This window comes from Urocampus carinirostris, chromosome 3, assembly GCF_059441175.1.
Source record: "Urocampus carinirostris isolate Australia breed hairy pipefish chromosome 3, RoL_Ucar_1.0, whole genome shotgun sequence".
Classification (NCBI taxonomy): domain Eukaryota; kingdom Metazoa; phylum Chordata; class Actinopteri; order Syngnathiformes; family Syngnathidae; genus Urocampus; species Urocampus carinirostris.
This window is the reverse complement of record NC_142351.1, coordinates 19,415,421-19,436,768: the sequence shown is the minus strand read 5'-3', so window position 1 is coordinate 19,436,768 and position 21,348 is coordinate 19,415,421. Positions and strand designations below refer to the sequence as shown.

Below are 21,348 nucleotides of genomic sequence, written 5' to 3'. Positions count from 1 at the left end.
CCAATGACCTTTCCTAGTTTGCCAACACCAGAGATAGGCTAGGGAAAGCACAGCAGTGAATTTATTTTCTCAGAGTGCTCAAGAAAAACAACCTGAAACAGAAGCTTCTGGTGTCTTTCTACAGAGCCACATTGAAGAGCGTTCTGGCATACGGCATTACGGCGTGTTACGCTGGAAGCAGACAGGAAAACCTCACAGAAAGACATCACCACAGCCCAGAAAGTTAATGGCTGTCCACTGCCCAGTCCCAGGACATTGCTTGGGATACCTCTGCGGATTCAACACCATTATAAAGGAACTGCTGCCCTCTTGCAGTCAAAAAGGTCCCTCAAAAAAAGAACTAACTGGTTCAGAGATACTTTACTCCCCAAGGGGTTGACCACCCTAAACAAGCACACAAGACTGAAATTATAAATATATATAAATAAATCTTGCCTATGTATAGAAAAATAGAAAAACAGAGTATTCGTATCTTATTTCTCGACTAATATGGGATTGTTGTTGCTGCTAAATGGGGGTTTTGGGTTTTTTAAGGGTTATTTATCTATCTTCGTTATTCATTATTCATTATCCGTTATCGGTCAGTTCATAATACGCTACAAAGCCTAGGAGCCGGGACACTTACTCTCAGCCAAAAGGCCAAGCTAAGGTCCTAGCCCTAAAGCCTTGTTGCGATCATTGCGAATGCACCGTTCCCGGAGGTACTGCAATACCGGGCCGATACGTGGAGTGGACAGAGCAAGCTCTTATTCCATCTCCGGAATACAAAAATCAAAGCTAAAAGGCCAAGCTAAGGAACTAGCATCAAAGCCAAAAGGCCAAGCTAAGGACCTGGCATGTCCGTGCACAATTGTTCTGATGCATACAACTTAGGCTAATCTCCGAGCACTACCATGTAGGTATTTTGCCTATTCTAACATTATTTTTACACAAGTGTTTCTCTTCTAAATCTTTATTACATGCTTATCCTGGAGTGCCACATATAATCCTCTTGGAAACAATGTTCACTATGTTGTCATCAATGACAAAAACAGACAATTCTAATTCTAACATGTGCTGTGAAATTCCCAAAATGCACTACTACGACATGCATAGTATCCAAGACGTATCTGTCATAGAACTGAACTGTTGTCACAATATGAAACACAGACCCACTGCAACAGCATGAGCAAGTTGCCAAAGTGCACTGGTAAAAACAACCCATTACTCAAGTTTTGACATGATTGAAAACAGAATGTTTGTTTTGAAACTTTGGACATTGGAAAAAAATTAATTCAACGGAAGTCAGTAACCAACACAGCTTTGAAGGTCTGCATGACTGTTTTCATAAAGGGAACAGTCAATTTGGGATCAGAATTCAGATTTTTGGCGCAATCAGAATTGATCATTTACCTAACTAGCGAGGAATTAATATCACCACCTACACGCCATTTACGAGTAATTTGATGAGAATGTCGGAGTAGGGGCGACGTCTTTACGCAAATGGACGTTAACATTTAGATCACATTTAACAAAAAGTGGATTTCATTTATGTCACTAGCTAAAATCAATCAAGTACGGTGCTCGTTTGCTCGTTGTTTCAAAAGTGTGCTCCATTGCCGAGTCTCCAAGATATGCTCTTACTGTTTAAAGATTGCTGAAAGCATTGACTTGCGTTACATATGTAAGGATACAACTGTGGCATTTTCACCACGAGGGCAAACAATAAAATTGAAAGGTTTCGGAGGAATCAAGGAATACACATGAGGCTCTTTTAACGAGTAAACTGGAAATTGCAGTTGACAATCGTCGCTGTACCACAGGTCCACACTTCTTTGTGCACAAAAGTATTCCAGATTAGCTAAACTGTGTGATATATGCATAGATATAGGACATGAATGAATGTATTCACATATTTATGCAATTTATCATTTATTAATTTTGTCCTGTGTTTTTCTCGTATTTTTTGTGTATCAAGTCATGTATGTCATACTCTACAACGTGTTAGGCGTTTGAGTACCGCTTTGCTCCCCTCAATAATGCCTACTTGACCCGGGACGAGTACTTTAGTCTACAGCTGCTTAATCTTGAATCAAGACTAAGTATTTGTGGGCAAATGAACCTGTGGAGGTTTAGGTTTGCCACGTTCGGTTTAAACAAGCATATGGTTGTTTGTTTGTTCATTTTTAAATATACTGGAGACTGATTGTTTTTCGCCTGTAAAAGTAGAGTGCCCAATGACATCTACCGTGTAATTTCTCCCTACTGATATTCGGACATTCTCCCTATACACTCACAACTAAGGTGTATTTGTAACGGATTAATAAATAACTGAAATTAGGGGGTCCGTTTATATGCGTTGTTTTGCTTGTGTGGGAGCAGAAGCCAATGGTCGGCAGTGCGCCGGAATGTGGCGTGGCTTGTACAGGAACAACAAAATCAATTAGGTTAACAGAGCACGAAAGAATGCTGAATTTTCATCTTTTTTATCTGTAAAACAATTTTTGAAATACACAATGCCTGGAGAAAAAAAAACGTCTTCGACAACGGAAGAAGAATATATCTGAGTGGTTTAAACAAAATGGATATGGAGTGTCTTTGCTGTGTTGGTTTGCAAGCTCTAAGGATTTCACAAGCCAAGAAATATGGTTCATCTCTTCCACAGGTCAGTGTACATGTTTTATTCTACCTCTTTTATTATGTGGTAATTTTTAAGCAGTTTTAGGCGTTCGGCTTCAATGTGAATAGGGCTGAAACTAAAGACTATTTACTAGTCAACTAGACTACTGAAACGATTAGTTGAATATTTGGATTTTATTGTTATCTCAAATTTAGAATTAAGTAGATTTAGTTATGTGGCGGCTGATGATAAACTCAAAAAATATGGGTTGGGTGAAATCTACAGCTTTTATTGAATATACTGTGGGTTTGTACAAAACAAAATTATGCACAGTGCTTGGTCAGTAAAGACATACAACCCTAAATAAACCATTTTTTGGGGACAAGCAAATAAATAATCAATTAAAATAAATTAAACGTTGTTTATCCTGTAATACTAGGACAGGCGCATTAGTAGAAATGGATCACTTAATAAAATATGTTCATTTAGTGGTGAACTACAAAGTATGTTAAAAAAAAATTACCACTATCAAATCAAATGGTTAAAGTTGTCATTTTTAACATTTTAAAAACTGACGCTTGTTCTTCAGACTACATGCATTTAATTTCAAATAAGTTTGTCACACACAGCCTAAAATTAAGCTCTCTTATAGTGAAGTATGCGCATATAAAATCTACAATGCATGCCATTAATACCATATTGACTTTCATGTTACTTGAGTCTTATCGATGAGAGTCAGACTTTGTTTCATTCATGTGTTCGACATGCTATCTTTTTAAATGTTCCTGGATCACCGAGGTACTGCCATGATACACAAGGTATGCTTTACAAAAGTAGTCTTTTAATTAACCATATCCAGGAGAAAATGCTTCCAACATGAAAAAGTTTTGGTACGCATACTTGATGTTGACAGTCACTTGTGTATGTCACCCTATGGGACAGAGAAGTTATTGCGCATTAGCGACTCTCAACAGAGATATAATCATGTACGATGTTGACCATTTTTATAAGCAATTTTTGTTTAATCGTTGCAGTCCTAAATGCATACCTGTCAACCTGTACGTTTTTGCCTTACAAAGTAAGTTTAATATGCATTTTAAGACGTGTACGACGTACAAGAAAATCCATACGGAAAAACGCATATTTGTCAATTATGGGTACCATCCGGTATACACCGACTATCACGAAACGGCAAATCAATCAAGTCAAACGAGTTCGCCGCGGTAGCCTCTATCTCTGTATTGTTTTTTTTCGTTGCAAACGAAGCGAGCGGTTTGATGCTACTGTGCACATTCGTCTGCCGCCTGGGAATTTCCCATCATTCATCATTCCGTGGTAGTTGTGTAGTGAAAGGAAGTCCGTCTCTTTTTAGAGAACTGTTTTTTTTCCGGCTCAACTCATTTAAGAGAGCCGGCTCTCAAACGGCTCACTTGCTGTGATGCATTAGATTACGAATTATTATGTTGTATAAATAAGTTAAGAAAAAAGGAAGTATAAAAGGAGCAAATGAAAAAAAAACAGGTTTGTGGTTATCCCTTTAATCAGTATATTACCAACAATAATTTAATGCAGAAAATGAATTAATAATTTGATTAAGTAAATTCTACTTAATTATATTTGCAGGTATTTTTTCTTTCTACAGTAAAGGTCCAAGCTACTTAATTTTTGAACTTTTTTCATAATAAATCTCATTCCTCTCGAGCAACTCAGTATCTCACAACAAAATGTTAATTAACAATATATATATAATATATATACAGGGTTGGGTAGGATTACTTTAACTTGATTACTTTCAATTACTCCAATACCAAATATGCTAATAAAAGACAAAAGAAACTCATCTCATCTCATGAGCTGCACCGCTTATCCTCAGTAGGGCCGCGAGGGTGCAAAAGAAACTAAATATGAATAAAATGACTAAATGTTGTGCAGTCTTGGGGAGTAACAGAATACATGGAACGGCAAAAATGATGTTGGCAAGCTGTTTGGATTTATTTTCATTTTGTTTCTGTTTTATGTTAGTTTTGCCGGAGATCAAAGAGATCAAAGCCAGGAGAGAAAGCTTACCACGTGTTGTGAGTCACAATTGTATTCATATTTAGTTTTTTTGTCTTTTATTAGAATATTTGGTATTGGAGTAATCCAAAAGTAATTGAAAGTAATCCTACCCAACCCTGTATATGTATGTATGTATGTATGTATGTATGTATGTGTGTATGTGTGTGTGATATAACGAAACACGTGTTCAATATAACATGTTAAACTACATAAGTAAACACGTCTGAAAGAAAAATATGGTGTAATATTTTTTTGTATTTTGTAAGGAAAAATACGACAGTTTGTAAGGGCATGGAGCCCTGGAGCTTGACAGGTATGTAAATGTGAATATGTGCAGTAATTTATAACTAAAGTTACTTTTAGCCTAACGCGCTAACTTTGGGTGTCAGTAATATGGGGGTAACGTAATTACTTTTTTAAATGACGTAACTAGTAACGGTAACTAATTACTTTTTCGGTAACGCAACAAACACTGGTCTTACGCCCGTCGACATGTTCGATAAACTTCAACACCAGGAGAAAGACGTGGAAAAGTCCTCAAATGCTTGCTCGGGTCACCATTAATTGAAAATAAAGAAAGGGAGCAAAAGTGGGCAGAGACTCACTTGGAAACGAGCTTTTTATGCCGCACACCGCGGCATTAATTCCCCCCCAAATGGAGATTCCCCCCTTCTTCTCTCTAGGCAGGGGCCCGTGCCGCCCCCCCGGCGCACGCCCGTGTCTTCCCTCCTACCTCCCAGCGCTGGTTCACTCTCAGCCGGTGAAATACTTACAATTTCGGCATGAAGGAGGTCCGGAGGGCGGCATTGGCGGCGCCTTCGGAAGCACATCCGCCTTGTTTCTTCTCTGCTTCCGCAGCACGGGGAGACTTTTATTCCTTTCCGTTTGCTTTGTATATTTCTGTAAACGCCTCGCAGCTGCCGCGTCGGAACAGGGGGAAGGACGCCTCCTTTTTTTTCTTGCTACCGGTTTTCCTCCAGCTTGAGTTTTTCCCAACCGAGAAAGAAGACAGGGTGCGCGCGTGCATGTGCGCGCGCGTTGGGCACTGAATGAGAGAGGGAGGGAGGGCGAGAGAGAAAGAGAGAGAGAGAGAGAGAAAGGTTGTTTGTGCACATGCGCACAGAAATTCTTCTCTGGCCCAAATTAAAGCCGTTTTTGAACTGTAAATATTCCTGTGATTCTATTTCATAATATTAAAAAAATAATAGTAATAATAAAAATAACAATTATAAAAACGACGGTTCTAATGATAACTATTACTAGAATTATTATTACTTCAATTCCTTTCATACTTCCATTAAACTTTATACAGGGTAGTCTCCGGGGTCTCCAACCTTTTTCAAGCTAAGTTACTTTTATTTTTAATTTGTGGAAAGGGCACCCAGTTTGATATGCATTTCTTAATCACAATTAATCGGGCTGATACTTTCTTTCTAAAATAACTTATGTTTTTACTATGGTATTACTATGTTATTAGCAGGTTAATTATTGGAAGTAGGGGAAAAAAGACTCAAACATTTTACTAGCAAATCACAAAGACACGGACAGCACTGATGAGCTATTTTCAGAACAGGTCAGCGGGCACCTCTGCAGTCGTTAGAGGGCACCCTGTGTGTCTGTGTGCCCTGCAAAAGGCTAGCAACCAGTTCAGCGTGTCTCATGCCAACTGGCCAAAATGGCTTGGATGGGCTCTGGCACCCACGCGACCTAAGTGAGCATAAGCAGTGCAAAGAATGGATGGATGAATGAAAAACATGATGAAGCTGGAATGTTTGACCATATATTATAAATTGTTATTATAATATTAATGACAACAATATAGATATATCTTATCTATCTATCTATCTATCTATCTATCTATCTATCTATCTATCTATCTATCTATCTATCTATCTATCTATCTATCTATCTATCTATCTATCTATCTATCTATCTATCTATCTATCTATCCATCCATCTATCTATCTATCTATCTATCTATCTATCTATCTATCTATCTATCTATCTATCTATCTATCTATCTATCTATCTATCTATCTATCTATCTATCTATCTATCTATCTATCTATCTATCTATCTATCTATCTATCTATCTATCTATCTATCTATCTATCTATCTATCTATCTATCTATGTTTGGAGAAAAATGAATACTGAATTGCATCTAAATAATTTAATAATAATAATTTCCTTTGTATTGTCATTCTTTGTAACAATGTACACAGAACGAAATGTCGATACACCTGACCCGTTGTAGCGAGCCGATGCAGCCGCAGCCAACAGAGGGCGCCGCCATTTTACCAATGTTATAAGTCTTAGGTATGACTCGGCCGAGGCGCGAACCAGCGACCTCCCAGTCTCAATAACATCATACCCACTGTGAAACATTGGTTTGTAAAAACCTAAATGCATTGGGGCTGTTTTTCTGAGAAGGTACTAGGACGACTTATCGGTGTCAAGGAAAGAAAAAAATGGGGCCACGCATCGAGAGATTTTAAGGGGAAAATCCCCTTTCATTGGCAAAGGCATTCAAGAACAGACGTAGTTGGGTCTTTCAGCATGAAAATAATCCCAAACACAACCAGGACAACTAAAAAGTGGCTTCACGAGAAGCATTTCTACGTCCTCCAGTGGTCTAGCCAGTCTCCAGACTTCAACCCCATAAAAAATATTTTGAGTGAGTTGATTGTCAAAGTTGCCCGACAACAGACCAAAGACATCATTGCTTTAGAGTTCTGCATGGAATATGTCCTTTACTTGACATGTTGACATTTAATTTTATGGTTTTTTTTCTAATTTCTACCAGTTTTACTGTGTTTATTTCTTAAGTTTACAATTACTTTTGACTTACAAGCTTTGAATAAATACATGGGCTATAGTCAAGTCAAGTCATGTTTATTTGTATAGCCCTTAATCACAAGGAGTCTCAAAGGGCTGCACAGACCGCAGATTATTGCAAACCACAGACTATTATAATACCATCCCCTGATCTAAAACCTACATGATGGCAAGGAAAAAGTCAAAAACCTCAACATGAGGAAAATGAGGAAACCTTGAGAAGGGACCGCACATGAGGTATATTACATATAATTATATAGTTAAATAAAATCGAAGTAAATTCTGAAAAATAACAAAATCTAGACTTAAAACTACATACAATGGTTGCGTTATCTGCCAATGAAACAAAGCATTTTATATAGAAATCTAATGTTCTTGTTTTCCTTTAAATTTGTATTTTTTTTGAGCAGTGTAGCAATTCAAAGTACATTGGCGGCGCAGTGGTTAGTGCTTGTGCGGCACAGTTCATGTCATGGGAACCTGTCGTGGGTTCAAATCCAGCTCCAGACTTCCTGTGCGGAGTTTGTATGTTCTCCCCGTGCTTGCGTGGGTTTCCTCCGGGCACTCCGGTTTCCTCCCACGTTCCAAAAACATGCATTTCAGGTGAATTGGCCGGTCCAAATTGTCCCTAGGTGTGAATGAGCGAATGAGTTGTCTGTCCCTGTGTGCCCTGCGATTGGCTGGCAACCAGTTCAGGGTGTCCCCTGCCCACTGCCCGGAGATGGCTGGGATGGGCTCCAGCCCCCCCGCGACCCTAATGAGGATAAGCGGTACGGCTGATGAGATGAGATGAGATGATGTGAATGCATGAGTCGAGCTTCACAGACACAATATTCTAACACTAACTTAATCATGTGATTTTTAGTTTTCATTTACACAAATTGAGACTGACTGGTAATAAAATTTCAATACAACTTAATTAAATATAAATACATAACCAAACATATAAATAAATGGGGAAAAATATATCAGACAGGATAAAAATAAAAAAGGAAAGAGTGACTATATATATATTTCAGTATCACTCTGTAGCACCCTGCTGCTAAATGAATGAAAGAAAGAACAGACGTGTGAATGAATGAATGAATGAATGAATGAATGAATGAATGAATGAATGAATGAATGAATGCATCAGTGTTGCGCTGATCCAAATGCCACATTGCTGGAACTGTGTGTTGCACGGCTACTTTCAATTCAAGTTTGAGTGAAAAAAACCTGACTCCACAGTGATATGTCAATGAGATAGCGAGCTCCAAGCGGCTGTTGAATGTGCTTTGCAATTTCACGTCACGCCACTTGAAGGCACAAAAGGCACACAAGGAATCTATTACCAAGTCTTTGTATTGTAACCTACTTAATTTGTTTTTACTCATCAGAAGTGTTTTAAAACACCCCGTCTGCTACTTAAATCGGTTGCTTAGCAATGAATGTAAACCAATGAGCATTTTTTGTACGGGCCAATAGGGGAAATGATGTTTAACACTTCATTAGAAGATGAAAACCATAAAACAGTCGAGCGCAGTCTCTTTTCTGTAAACGAGTGACATACCTGTCAACCTCCAGGGCTCCATGCCCTTACAAAATGTTGTATTTTCCCTTACAAAATACAAAAAAATCTTACACCATATTTTTTTTCAAACGTGTTTATTTATGTAGTTTAACATGTTATATTGTACACGTGTTTCTTTATATCATATATGTTGTTAATGAACATTTTGTTGTGAGACACTGAGTTGCTCGACATGAATGAGGATTATTATAAAAAAAGTTAAAAAATTAAGTAGCCTGGCAATCAGTGTAGAAAGAAAAAATACTTGCAAATATAATTAAGTAGAATAATACAGTTTTTTATTCAAATTATTAATTCATTATTCAGCATTCAATTATTGTTGGTAATATACTGATTAAAGGGATAACCACAAACCTGTCTTTTTTCATTTTCTCCTTTTATACTTCCTTTTTTTCTTAACTTCTTTATACAACATAATCATTCGTAATAAAATGCATCCAATCAAGTGAGCCGTTTGAGAGCCGGCTCTCTTTAATGAGTTGAGCCGAAAGAGCCGGTTTTTTAAAAAGAGACGGACTTCCTTTCACTACACAACTCGAACTCGTTTTACTTTATTGATTTGCCATTTCCTGATAGTTGGTGTATACCGGATGGTACCCATAATTGACAAAGTTGCATTTTTCCGTACATATTATCTTGTACGTCGTACATTTCTTAAAATGCATAATAAAAGGACTTTGTACGGCAAAAACGTACAGGTCGACAGGTATGGAGTGATTATGTGGGATATTTGGCTATACTCAAGAAGGTTTAACCTTACTAAACTGCAAGTAAGCCAAAACATCAATTGATAAATCAAAACTAACGTTTACAATTTGTTGTGATAGAAATCAAACAAAAACTACATTTCTCCTTCCACAAAAATATCAACACATTTTCTATAACAAATATCGAGTCAAGTCAAGTCATGTTTATTTGTATGGCCCTTAATCACAAGAAGTCTCAAAGGGCTTTGTATTTGTCCTCATTTTGCATGGCATGAGGATCGTTTAGGGGGAGCTGACATGGCTGTCTGCCATCTTGCTGCGAAAGGTATCCCCAATAAACAAAAAACATTTTGAAAAGCTGACCAGGGGAATGGGAGGAGTGGTGCGCTTTGTTCACTTTGACTCGCCATGGTTTGCTTTCTTCCTTGTGCATTGTAGCGCTTGTTTTTGATTGCACTGCACCAGCTATCTCAAAGGAAGAGTTAGTGTCCAGCTAAGGTTGGCCAGCATCAGGTTTTCCTGATCTTCAGGAAGAAAAAAAATGCTGTTCTCAAACATATTTTTTTTCTGGATGAAAAAAAAAGATTTCAACTTTAAAAAAAAGTCCCCAGGGTAAGAATGAAAAGACACTAAACAATTCAGTAAGCGTGATACTAAAAATTTGGAACAAAATCGTTTTACCCAGGGATTGAGGATATAGGAGAACAAGAGAAAATGTTAATAACTGTTCTATATGAATATTTGGTAAATGGTCTGCATTTATATTGCGCTTTACAATGTGCTTCACACTTTTCCCTTTCACACACTAACTAACCAATAGCAGACATGGAAGGCAACTACCTGCTGGCGTGGGTATTAGGGATTCAGTGTCTTGTCCAAGGACACTTTAACATATAACCAAGAATCGAACCTCTTGATCCCAAACAGAGCGCTTTACCTCCTGAGCCAATGCCAGTACTTATTGACCACTGGAAAAACTGCTTATCCTTAATGTAAAAATGCAATAAATACTAGGCTTTTTCTTGGTTCCCTTTTAAAAATGAAAAACACATCTACTCCTGACGAACAAACTTGGACTTGTTGATGTTGACAGTGTATGTCTATTGTCCTCATTCAGGTATTTAGATTTTGTAATGATTTTGGTTTGAACAAATTTATTGACACTAATATTAAAATAAAACAATCATGACAATCACAACAGCAATCAAGCACATTCATAATATTATGTTCCAATATGATGTTATTACCAGCAAACACATAGTGATGATGGTCTGTGCAGCCCTTTGAGACATTTTGTGGTTAAGGGCTGTACAAGACTCTTGATCCACTGAAGACTTGGTGTAATTTTCATAATTACATCACATCGCATCATAGTGCCAAGTCACTGATGTCATTATGACATGCAGACCCGTGTCACAATAGCAAAAACGTGGGATGTGTCAACAATTGAGGAGAGCGCCATGAATATATAAAACTTTTGCTGTCAACGTCAGGAACAGAATATTTAAAAATGTGAGTATTATTTGTGAACTCCTTATTTCATGGATCGTTCATCATTAAGGCGTGTCAATGGGAGCTTGAGGCGCCTTCAATTGGAGCTTGAGGCGCCTTCAAGTGTATATGCAGCCAAAACTGCTCGTCCACTGTTTGACTTTGTGACTGCCAAATAACCCACCAACAGCTCTGTTACGATGCCTTTCGACCAAAAGGCGGAATGCTGAAGAACGCATCTCCTTTCCCTAGCCAAGAGGGAATGTATCACCAAGTGAAGATTTGTCCTTTCCCACCTGGATCATTATTGTCCATCATCCATGACTCTTGTAAATAGTGAAAAGCATCCCAGAAGAAGGGCGTGGTAAAGTGCCCAACTAACTATCTCCAGGCAAAGCCTGTGCATGTCTCCCCTCTTCATTGTCATCCTTCTCCTCCTCACTGAGGCTCGGAGCAAAAATGTTCCAGAAGCTAAACTTGATGTGTTCGTCGAAAGAGCTTGTCCAGCTTTTCTGGTGTTCTTCAATGCCGCCTACCAGGCCGGGGCAACCGTGGAGCTGCCCTGCCACTGCAAACCTGAAGAGGCGAGTCCATTAAAAGTGGCCGCTCGTTGACAATGACCGTTCTCATGCAATTGCGCCCTTACCCGTGTTACAGGTAGAGTCAGTGGTCTGGTTCTTCAGGGGAAGGCATTCCACCTCAGAAGAAACCAAGGTCCTGAGTGACCATAACGTGACAAAGCTGCTGGACTCCGCTCGGATTCCCCACACCACCAACCTGCGCAGCCGCTTCTCGATTCGTCTCTTCAGCCTGCTGATATTTCGAACGTCCGTGCAGGACTCGGGCTTCTACATCTGCGGGTCAGCCCAGGGAGACTACTTCTATGCTTACGATCTAGATATTCAAGAGGTGCTGGAGCTCAGCTTCACAACCAGGTAGAGCCATTTTTTAATGTTTAAAGTTGTTTTACCTGCTCTGAAAATAGAAGCCCTCTAATTCTGTTATACTTGTGTAAGAACATTAAAATTCATTCATTCATTCATTCATTCATTCATTCATTCATTCATTCATTCATAAAGTCAAGCCATGGTTATTTGGATAGCCCTTCATCACAAGGAGTCTCAAAGCACTGCACTGCTGCTGCACTGACCACAGATTATTGCAAACCACAGACTATTATGATACCATCCCCTGATCTAAAACCTACACGAGGGAAAGGAAAAACTCAAAAACCTCACCATGAGGAAAATGAAGAAACCTTGAGAAGGGACTGCACATGAGGTAATCACCCTTCCAGGATGACCAGGCTGCAATAGATGTTGCAATAGCAAATAATACACAGATGTCGTCAACGGGAAATATAGGTCATTCATAAGCTATAGAATAGAAGTGTGTTTTAAGCCTAGGTTTAAACAGTTCCACTGAGATTGCAGATCAAATATCAGGTGGCAAAGTATTCCACAGCACCGGGGCCCGAATGAAGATTGATCTTGAACCTGCGGTTCTCTTCTAGGCTCTTGGGATGACTAGCAGACCAGTATTTTCAGAGAGAAGGCTCCGGACCGAATCTTGGGGGTAAATTAGATCTGAAAGATATGAGGGAAGTCAATGCATGATTTTTTAAAATACTAACAGAACCTTAAAATCACATCTTAAGCTAAAGTGGGGGCCAATGTAGGTTAGCTAAAATATGGGTAATGTGATCAAACTTTCTTGTTTTGGTTAAAAGCCTCGCTGCAGCATTTTAATTGAGACGAGATGTAACAAATGCATGAATTATAATCTCCGAATCAGACTGGGACAGCAAAGGGCAAATTTTAGGAATGTTGCAAAGGAAAAAAGCGGTTCTAATGAAAATTTTAATGTGTGTTTGGAAGGACAGATTGGGGTCAAATGCGAGACCTACATTTTTGACTGAGTCACTCTGGGTGATATTACATTTATCAATATTCAGAGCAGTTTTTGAGAACAAGTCACGGCATTCAGATGGACCAATAAAAAACATTTCGATATTTTCATTGATTGATTCATTCATTCATCCATTCATTCATGAATGTATTCTTTCTTTCTTTCATTCATTCATTCATTCATTCATTCATGTTTCCCAAGGCATCGCAAACAAGCAATCACGGATTACTTGGTTTCTAAAGCAGAGCTATGATTAGTCCTTAGCAAACGCATAAACAACGTCTCTATGATCATTGCTTAACAACTACTGTCTTTCTTTTGATTACTGTTTTGTTTGGTTTTGTGTTGTTTTCATGGGCCTTTTAAATTATGTGCCACGGGTTACAGATAAAAATAGTAACGTCGGTAGTTCTGCTTCTCTAAAGTTCTTTCTTATAGATGAAATTTATCACTTGAATTGCTTTCTCCCCGTTCGAATGAATTAATGGATTAAATAATAAATCAATCGATCAATCGACCGACCAACGAACCAACCTACCGACCGACCGATATACCCAACCAACCAAATAAACAAACAAACAAACAAACACACACAAACCAAAATACAAACAAACAAACAAACAAACAAACAAACAAGAACTCCCCCAGTGGTGGATAAAAATGGGTTATTACAAGTAATGATATGCCTTCTTAACCCTGTCAAACCCAACATTTTTTTCCAAAGATTAAAAGAAACTGTTTTGCTGTTGTTGGTTTTCCTCACATAAACAAGGGCATTGGGTACTCTTGTTCAGATGACCAGTAATTGCCGGTGAGACATTCATATACAAACCCCGCCCACAGGTGTAGAACTTTCAAAACCTGCATAATTTTTGGCTGAGCAAACACATTTTAGGAATTATTATTTGGGTTATTAACTGTATCAAGGAATCAATCTTGCAAATATTGTATTTTACTGAGGTATAAACATGTTCACCCATTTGTCCCGACTATGAATAAATACCGGGTAGGAAATCCTGATACCCCATTGACTGCTTTATGTATTTTTAAAACGTTTTTATAAAACTTTACAAAAAACGTTTTTTTCCCCAAACATTTTTATCTCCAAAAGCCTCCTTTAAGACCATGGTTAGAAATATATTTTATGCTTTTCTATATTTCGGTCTTACAGGGTAAAGTATCGGTCGTTGGTTGTTTGGATCCCTTAACCAATAAGGTCAGAGGAGGGCAGTAGCTCAGGAGGTTAAAGTGCTCGTCTTGGGATCAAGGGATCGCAGGTTTGATTCCCGGCTCCTCCGAGTTAAGTGTCGAAGTGACATTAAATCCCTAATGCCCACAATGAGCAAAAATTGCCTTGCATGGCTGACGATGCTATGGGTTAGTTAAGTGTGTGTAAAAGGGAAAGTGTGAAGCACATTGTAAAGCGCTTTTGGAGGTTTTCATTGACTTGAAAAGCGCTATATAAATGCAGAACATTTACATTTACATTCATAGGGGCACCATTTTTTATGACCTTCAAAAATGAGGATAATCTTCTCCTGGCAAAGGACTCCGGCACTTCATCACTGTTGTTGCTGCTGGATCTCAGGGCTAACTTTGTCACTGTGGAATATAATAGTTTACTAGATATGCTAGATAAATGGATAGGTCTCTTGGGAAAATTCAACTTTCTGGTTTCTCATTTTTCTGTGGTGTGTCTTGGGCAAGTACAGCCTGGTGAACATAGTACAACCAGGCCAACATATGTTTTCACCCGGCCTTGAACCGGGGACCTTTCATGTGTTAGGTAAATGTGCTAACCACTGTACTACAGAACCACAAAATAACATGTTTATGAGAATGGGGGTCCAAAAAATACAATAGTACTGTTAGGAAATCTATTGGGTTAGTCTCCAGTTTTTCAAAAGAATTGTCACGGTTGCCATGGCGCCCAATTGGCCCCGCCTGTGTGGCGTCAGCTGTGGCTCATTGACAGATTGGCTTTCGGTCTATTTAAGCTCAGTGCTCTCATTCTTCCTTTGTCAGTCCATCAACGAACCTCTGCCCCGCAAGACGTGGGTTTTGACTCGGTCCTGTCTCCTGTTGGCGTTCCCTGTCCGGTATTGTTCTCGTTTGTCCTGTTTAATATGTTTTCAGTTTCGTTCGCGTCTATTTTTGTCCTGTTTATTATTATCTCCAGCTTTCGTTCCCGACTAGTTTGTCCTGTTTATTTTCGATATGCTGTTTCATTATCAATCTCGTCTGTCCCGTCCTGTCCGATATCGACCCCACCCGTCCGATATCTACTCGGGCAATTGGTATCGATCTCGCCGGCCTCTGGCTTTCTATCATTTCACGCCAGACTGCTGCCTAACGTGCATGACTCACCATTTCCCGTAAAATAAAAGGCTTGTGTGAGAAACGTCACGCATTTGGGTCCTAATCCTGTGCTGGTTCTTGACGAGAATTTAAAAGCAATTTTTAAAATTTCATTATCCCAAAAAATACAAGTACTGTACTATGATTTTATAAATAGCAAGATATTTTAGAAAGAGATATAGACCAGATGTGTAGCGTTCAAACAAGTAATAACCCTGACATTGATTACAGGGAGTGCAGAATTATTAGGCAAATGAGTATTTTGACCACATCATCCTCTTTATGCATGTTGTCTTACTCCAAGCTGTATAGGCTCGAAAGCCTACTACCAATTAAGCATATCAGGTGATGTGCATCTCTGTAATGAGAAGGGGTGTGGTCTAATGACATCAACACCCTATATCAGGTGTGCATAATTATTAGGCAACTTCCTTTCCTTTGGCAAAATGGGTCAGAAGAGGGACTTGACAGGCTCTGAAAAGTCAAAAATAGTGAGATATCTTGCAGAGGGATGCAGCACTCTTAAAATTGCCAAGCTTCTGAAGCGTGATCATCGAACAATCAAGCGTTACATTCAAAATAGTCAACAGGGTCGCAAGAAGCGTGTAGAAAAACCAAGGCGCAAAATAACTGCCCGTGAACTGAGCAAAGTCAAGCGTACAGCTGCCAAGATGCCACTTGCCACCAGTTTTGCCATATTTCAGAGCTGCAACATCACTGGAGTGCCCAAAAGCACAAGGTGTGCAATACTCAGAGACATGGCCAAGGTAAGAAAGGCTGAAAAACGACCACCACTGAACAAGACACACAAGCTGAAACGTCAAGACTGGGCCAAGAAAAATCTCAAGACGGATTTTTCTAAGGTTTTATGGACTGATGAAATGAGAGTGAGTCTTGATGGGCCAGATGGATGGGCCCGTGGCTGGATCGGTAAAGGGCAGAGAGCTCCAGTCCGCCTCAGACGCCAGCAAGGTGGAGGTGGGGTACTGGTATGGGCTGGTATCATCAAAGATGAGCTTGTGGGGCCTTTTCGGGTTGAGGATGGACTCAAGCTCAACTCCCAGTCCTACTGCCAGTTTCTGGAAGACACCTTCTTCAAGCAGTGGTACAGGAAGAAGTCCGCATCCTTCAAGAAAAAGTTGTCATGCAGGACAACGCTCCATCACACGCATCCAAGTACTCCACAGCGTGGCTGGCAAGAAAGGGTCTAAAAGAAGAAAAACTAATGACATGGCCTCCTTGTTCACCGGATCTGAACCCCATAGAGAACCTGTGGTCCCTCATCAAATGTGAGATTTACAAGGAGGGAAAACAGTACACCTCTCTGAACAGTGTCTGGGAGGCTGTGGTTGCTGCTGCACGGAATGTTGATCGTGAACAGATCAAAGCACTGACAGAATCCATGGATGGCAGGCTTTTGAGTGTCCTTGCAAAGAAAGGTGGCTATATTGGTCACTGATTTGTTTTTGTTTTGTTTTTGAATGTCAGAAATGTATATTTGTGAATGTTGAGCTGTTATATTGGTTTCCCTGATGAAAATAAATAATTGATAATTTTTTAATTTTGTGATAATTTGTTTTTTGTTAAGTTGCCTAATAATTATGCACAGTAATAGTCACCTGCACACACAGATATCCTCCTAAAATAGCTAAAACTAAAAAAGCCCCACTCCAACTTCCAAAATATTCAGCTTTGATATTGCTGAGACTTTTGGGTTCATTAAGAACATGGTTGTTGTTCAATAATAAAATTAATCCTCAAAAATACAACTTGCCTAATAATTCTGCACTCCCTGTAAATCCGCTAGTAGGCAGAAACCCATCTTTGAGGTATTCTCTTTTTTTTGTTGTCTCCAGGCTAACTCCTAAAATTATGACGAGCCCTATTGAAGACACAAGCAGGCAAAGATCGTATCGGCCTCTCAACGAATTCCTCACCATTTTCCGTCCATGGTCAAGGTGCGATCGCTGCGGCGTGCGTGGCGAGCAGGTCCGAGTGGGCCTGTGCTACGTCCGCTCCCCTTTTCTGAAGGTGCGGTATACGAGGTCCAACCGAACCGTAGCATCCTGCGGCTCGGGGGCCGTACCTCCGGCACTCAACCACTTCAGGCAAATCCGAGATGGAGCCAAACTGGAAGTCAGGGACTGTCAGGTGGCCTGTACGACGGTCGAATCAGATAAATTCACATACGCCAGGTAAGCACACCAGTATGTTGTGATCTCTCAAGTTCAGTCTAGTACTGGTATGATCTACTCAATCTTCAATGTTTTGTCATCTCGGTGTTTTGTAGTGCCACAAAGAACCGTGAAATCAAAATTTCTCACCTAAATCACCCAGAAGGCCGAATCCTGACCCTTGGCTGCCCGGGGGCCCGGCCACACATGGCGGTCGCATGGGACAAGGGCTCTGAACCTATTTATCGATCCAAAAAATCGAGGGATGCGAACACGGGCGGCCCGACTCTGAGAGTTTCAATTGATCCCGGACATCATTTGATATTTGTTCCTGCTGAACTCAGTGATTCAGGTATGGAAAAAGTTTGGAATATCTAGGGCAGGAATGGGTAAACTTTTAGATTCACATCGGGGGTAAAAAATCTGGCTGACGGGCCAGGCAAGGACGAAAAGAAAAAAGACTAACTGATTGAGTTGACTTATTTTAGCTGTTGATAGTTTCAGATCTGATACCTCAGCAATACATGAAGAAAAATAGACCTGTATCCTTTTTGTTCTTATTTGAATTTACAAATACAAATACATACTTTTTTTGGTGTATAAATAGTTTAATTCCTTCAAGTTGTTTTTTTTATAACAATCAGAATTAATAAATAAATAAAGTCGCTGTTTTAAAGTACTGACAATACTATGCATTGAAAAACTTAAAATGCAATAGCATTGGCTCGGATTTGTTTTTGCATGAAATTTAATGATTATCTTGATAAATAAATGAAAAGATGATAAAAAAAAACTGCAGACAGTAATTCATCTGTTTTCTTGGGTGTTGCGACCACAAAGGTACTTCAATAGTCAAAACCCGCAAAGTAGAGACCTTTACTTATTTATTCAACAGTGTATTCTATACATTGAACCCAAAGAACAAACCCAATATTCCAACTCATGCTTTTGTTAAACAAATAAAAGTACTCTGCTTTATAATCTTTTTTTCATTTGACAAATAAGTTATGTACTTTCAAATTGTAATTTTTAAAATAGACACTACCTTTTTACTTCACATGATACTTTGTCTTCATCACGTGGACATAATAGACACTGCATTTACTTTCCTTAGACAGGGGTCAGCAACCCAAAATGTTAAAAGAGCCATACTAAACCCCCAAAAGGGTTTTCATTTTATGCGACTCCAGACATTTTATCTATATTCATTGGAAAACGTTAAGAATGGGTCCTATTTGTGTTCTTCAGAAAACATATATTTTTCAATTATCTGACATTATCAAAAAAGCGCCAGGAAGACACAAAAAGTACCAAAGAGACGCATGCAGCTTCAAAGCGAGTTGAGCGTGTCGGTAATTCCTGTTGTGGTTCAAGAGTGTATTGTTGATATGTCTTTTGATTATTGTTTTGTTTGGTTTTGTCTTGTTTTTGTGGTTCTTTTATATGATGCGCCATGGGTTAGAGATGAGAAATATCATAGCAACTTGCTTGCTGGGGTGTTGGTGTTCCTCCCATGACGTCACAACTCTTTTAAGTCAAGACATGTTTATTTGTGACGCCCTTAATCACAAGGAGTCTCAAAGGGCTGCACAGACCACAGACTATTGCAAACTACAGAGTATTATTACACAACCCCCTGATCTAAAACCTACATGAGGGCAAGGAAAAACTCAAAAACCATATATACTCGAAAAATCAGATATCCTGACAAAACACAGCACATATTTGGTTGTGTTTATAATGAACAGAGCAAATCTTGTTTCGGATCATTGTCAATTTTGGATAAAGTTTTGTTGGGGGCAACTCTCAGGGTGACGATGACAAGACACACAATCTTCAAAAGGCATTATCTCAGCGATTAAAATATACCGATGAAAATATATAGAGTGTATATATATATATATATATATATATATATATATATAAATACAGTCATATGCAAAAGTTTGGGCACCCCTGATCATTTTCAAGATTTTCGTTTATAAATCATTGGTTGTTCAGATCAGCAATTTCAGTTAAATATACCAAATATGAGACAAACACAGTGACATCTACAACACACTGACGAGTGCATTATTTTATGGCAGTTGGGAAAGGTTGTGACTTTTCATACAGCTACAAGAAGCTCTCTCCTAAGTATGAACGGTTATTGTATTGTATTTGCTGTGGAACAAGTCAAGGGAATAGCAAACGTTTCATGATTAACAATGTGAATCACCTTTGCCCGCTCATTTGGCGCCAAACGCTGTGCATTTTGATTGGCTCCCTGTTCCTATTTAAACCCAGTCCTGTCAATCCCCCGTTGTCAGTCCGTTTGCAAACCTCTGTTTGTACAAGGCAAGCCTTTTTTTGATCCTGACTCCCGCCTGTCCCGTTTTTGCTCCCGTTTGTCTCCGGCTACGACCTGTTTTGATCCCGACCACATTTGCTCTCCTGTCCTGGCTTAAGACTCGTTTCCGACCCCGACAACGCTTTTGCTCTCCCTGTCCCGGTGACCGACAAATTTTTCCGTCCCTGACACCGCCATGGCCCGCTACGGAAGATCCACTTCTGTATTCGGATCACATCCCGATTGCGAGATCGACTTGCTTCCCTTGTCCAGCGAACATTGGATCACGGGCCCTGCCCTTCCTCTTTCTATATCTCAAAAACATTTTTACGTTGGGTCTACCCTATGTGCTGGTCGTGACAAAACGTTAGCTGTGAGTGTGTTTTTTTTTCAAAGATCATTTTATCATTTTTTTTTTTTACTTTGCAGGTGTTTACTACTGCTGGCTGAGGGGACGGCGTGTGTCGGAGATACACCTGCTCATCTACCCCAATCTTGGGAAGCGCATGTCCCCCGCAATGCACCCTGAGTTTGCGTTGGCTTTGCAAACTGTTTTTCAATCATACGGCATCATGACCGCACTCTTTTTCATTTTTATCTTCCTTCGGATTTTTTTGAAACACTTTGGGAGGGATAGATTGAGTCATTTTTTTTCTTCCTGAAGATAATCGTCTCATTTGGAAAGACTTGCCAAAAAAATGAAACTTTGATAAACTTTGTACCACTGTGTATTTGAGCCTTCTATTACAGCATGTTTATATATTTTTTAGACTCCAGTACTGTATGATTTTCGTAAACCTTTTTTTGCTAATCAGCAGAAAATAGACTAACAAGTTTTGTGTCATTGTAACCTTGGATACATCTACTTGAAATGATTCTAAATTGATTCATAAATGTTCAAATATGGACATTCATAATCTATGATACGATACAATATGATTCAATACAACACAATAGGCCCTGCGATTGGCTGGCAACCAGTTCAGGGTGTCCCCTGCCCACTGCCCGGAGATGGCTGGGATAGGCTCAAGCCCCCCCGCGACCCTAATAAGGATAAGCGGTACAGCTAATGAGATTAGATGAGACAACACAATAGTACACACAACACCTAATGCTGAAATTGCTATGACCATGAAACACTTTCATAAGGAGAACGAACTACAATCATCCAAAACTCAAAGGGAAGGGACAGAGCATATTTTTGGCCACTAGATGTAACTGTATTGTGTTGTGCAACTAAAAATGAATGCAAAAAAGCACAAAGGAGAATACAAACTATGGACACTCAAAAAGAGACCAAACAGCTCCCATCCATCC

At 39.3% G+C, this 21,348-nt stretch overlaps 2 protein-coding genes and 1 pseudogene across 4 annotated transcripts in view; 1 reads left to right on the top strand and 2 right to left on the bottom strand.

Moving 5' to 3' along the window:
• rgs19 (regulator of G protein signaling 19) overlaps positions 1-5,685 on the bottom strand; it is a 43,608-nt gene extending 37,923 nt beyond the window's left edge. For all 3 annotated transcript variants that reach the window (XM_088330936.1, XM_088330938.1, XM_088330937.1), the window contains exon 1: positions 5,431-5,685. Coding sequence is in view for 1 of the 3 variants with exons in the window: in XM_088330937.1 (XP_088187063.1) it covers positions 5,431-5,487 (57 nt within the window). In the remaining 2 variants the exon portion in view is untranslated. The remainder of the gene's footprint in view (positions 1-5,430) is intronic.
• Positions 680-827, bottom strand: LOC148369018 (U2 spliceosomal RNA; annotated as a pseudogene).
• A 5,523-nt stretch (positions 5,686-11,208) lies between the features above and the next one.
• fam187a (family with sequence similarity 187 member A) lies at positions 11,209-20,939 on the top strand. The gene is made up of 5 exons (XM_088330935.1): positions 11,209-11,846; positions 11,920-12,197; positions 17,385-17,723; positions 17,819-18,054; positions 20,461-20,939. Exons 1-5 carry the CDS (start codon positions 11,667-11,669, stop codon positions 20,691-20,693), a joined length of 1,266 nt encoding a protein of 421 aa, XP_088187061.1. The 5' UTR covers positions 11,209-11,666; the 3' UTR covers positions 20,694-20,939.
• The last annotated feature ends 409 nt before the right edge of the window (positions 20,940-21,348 follow it).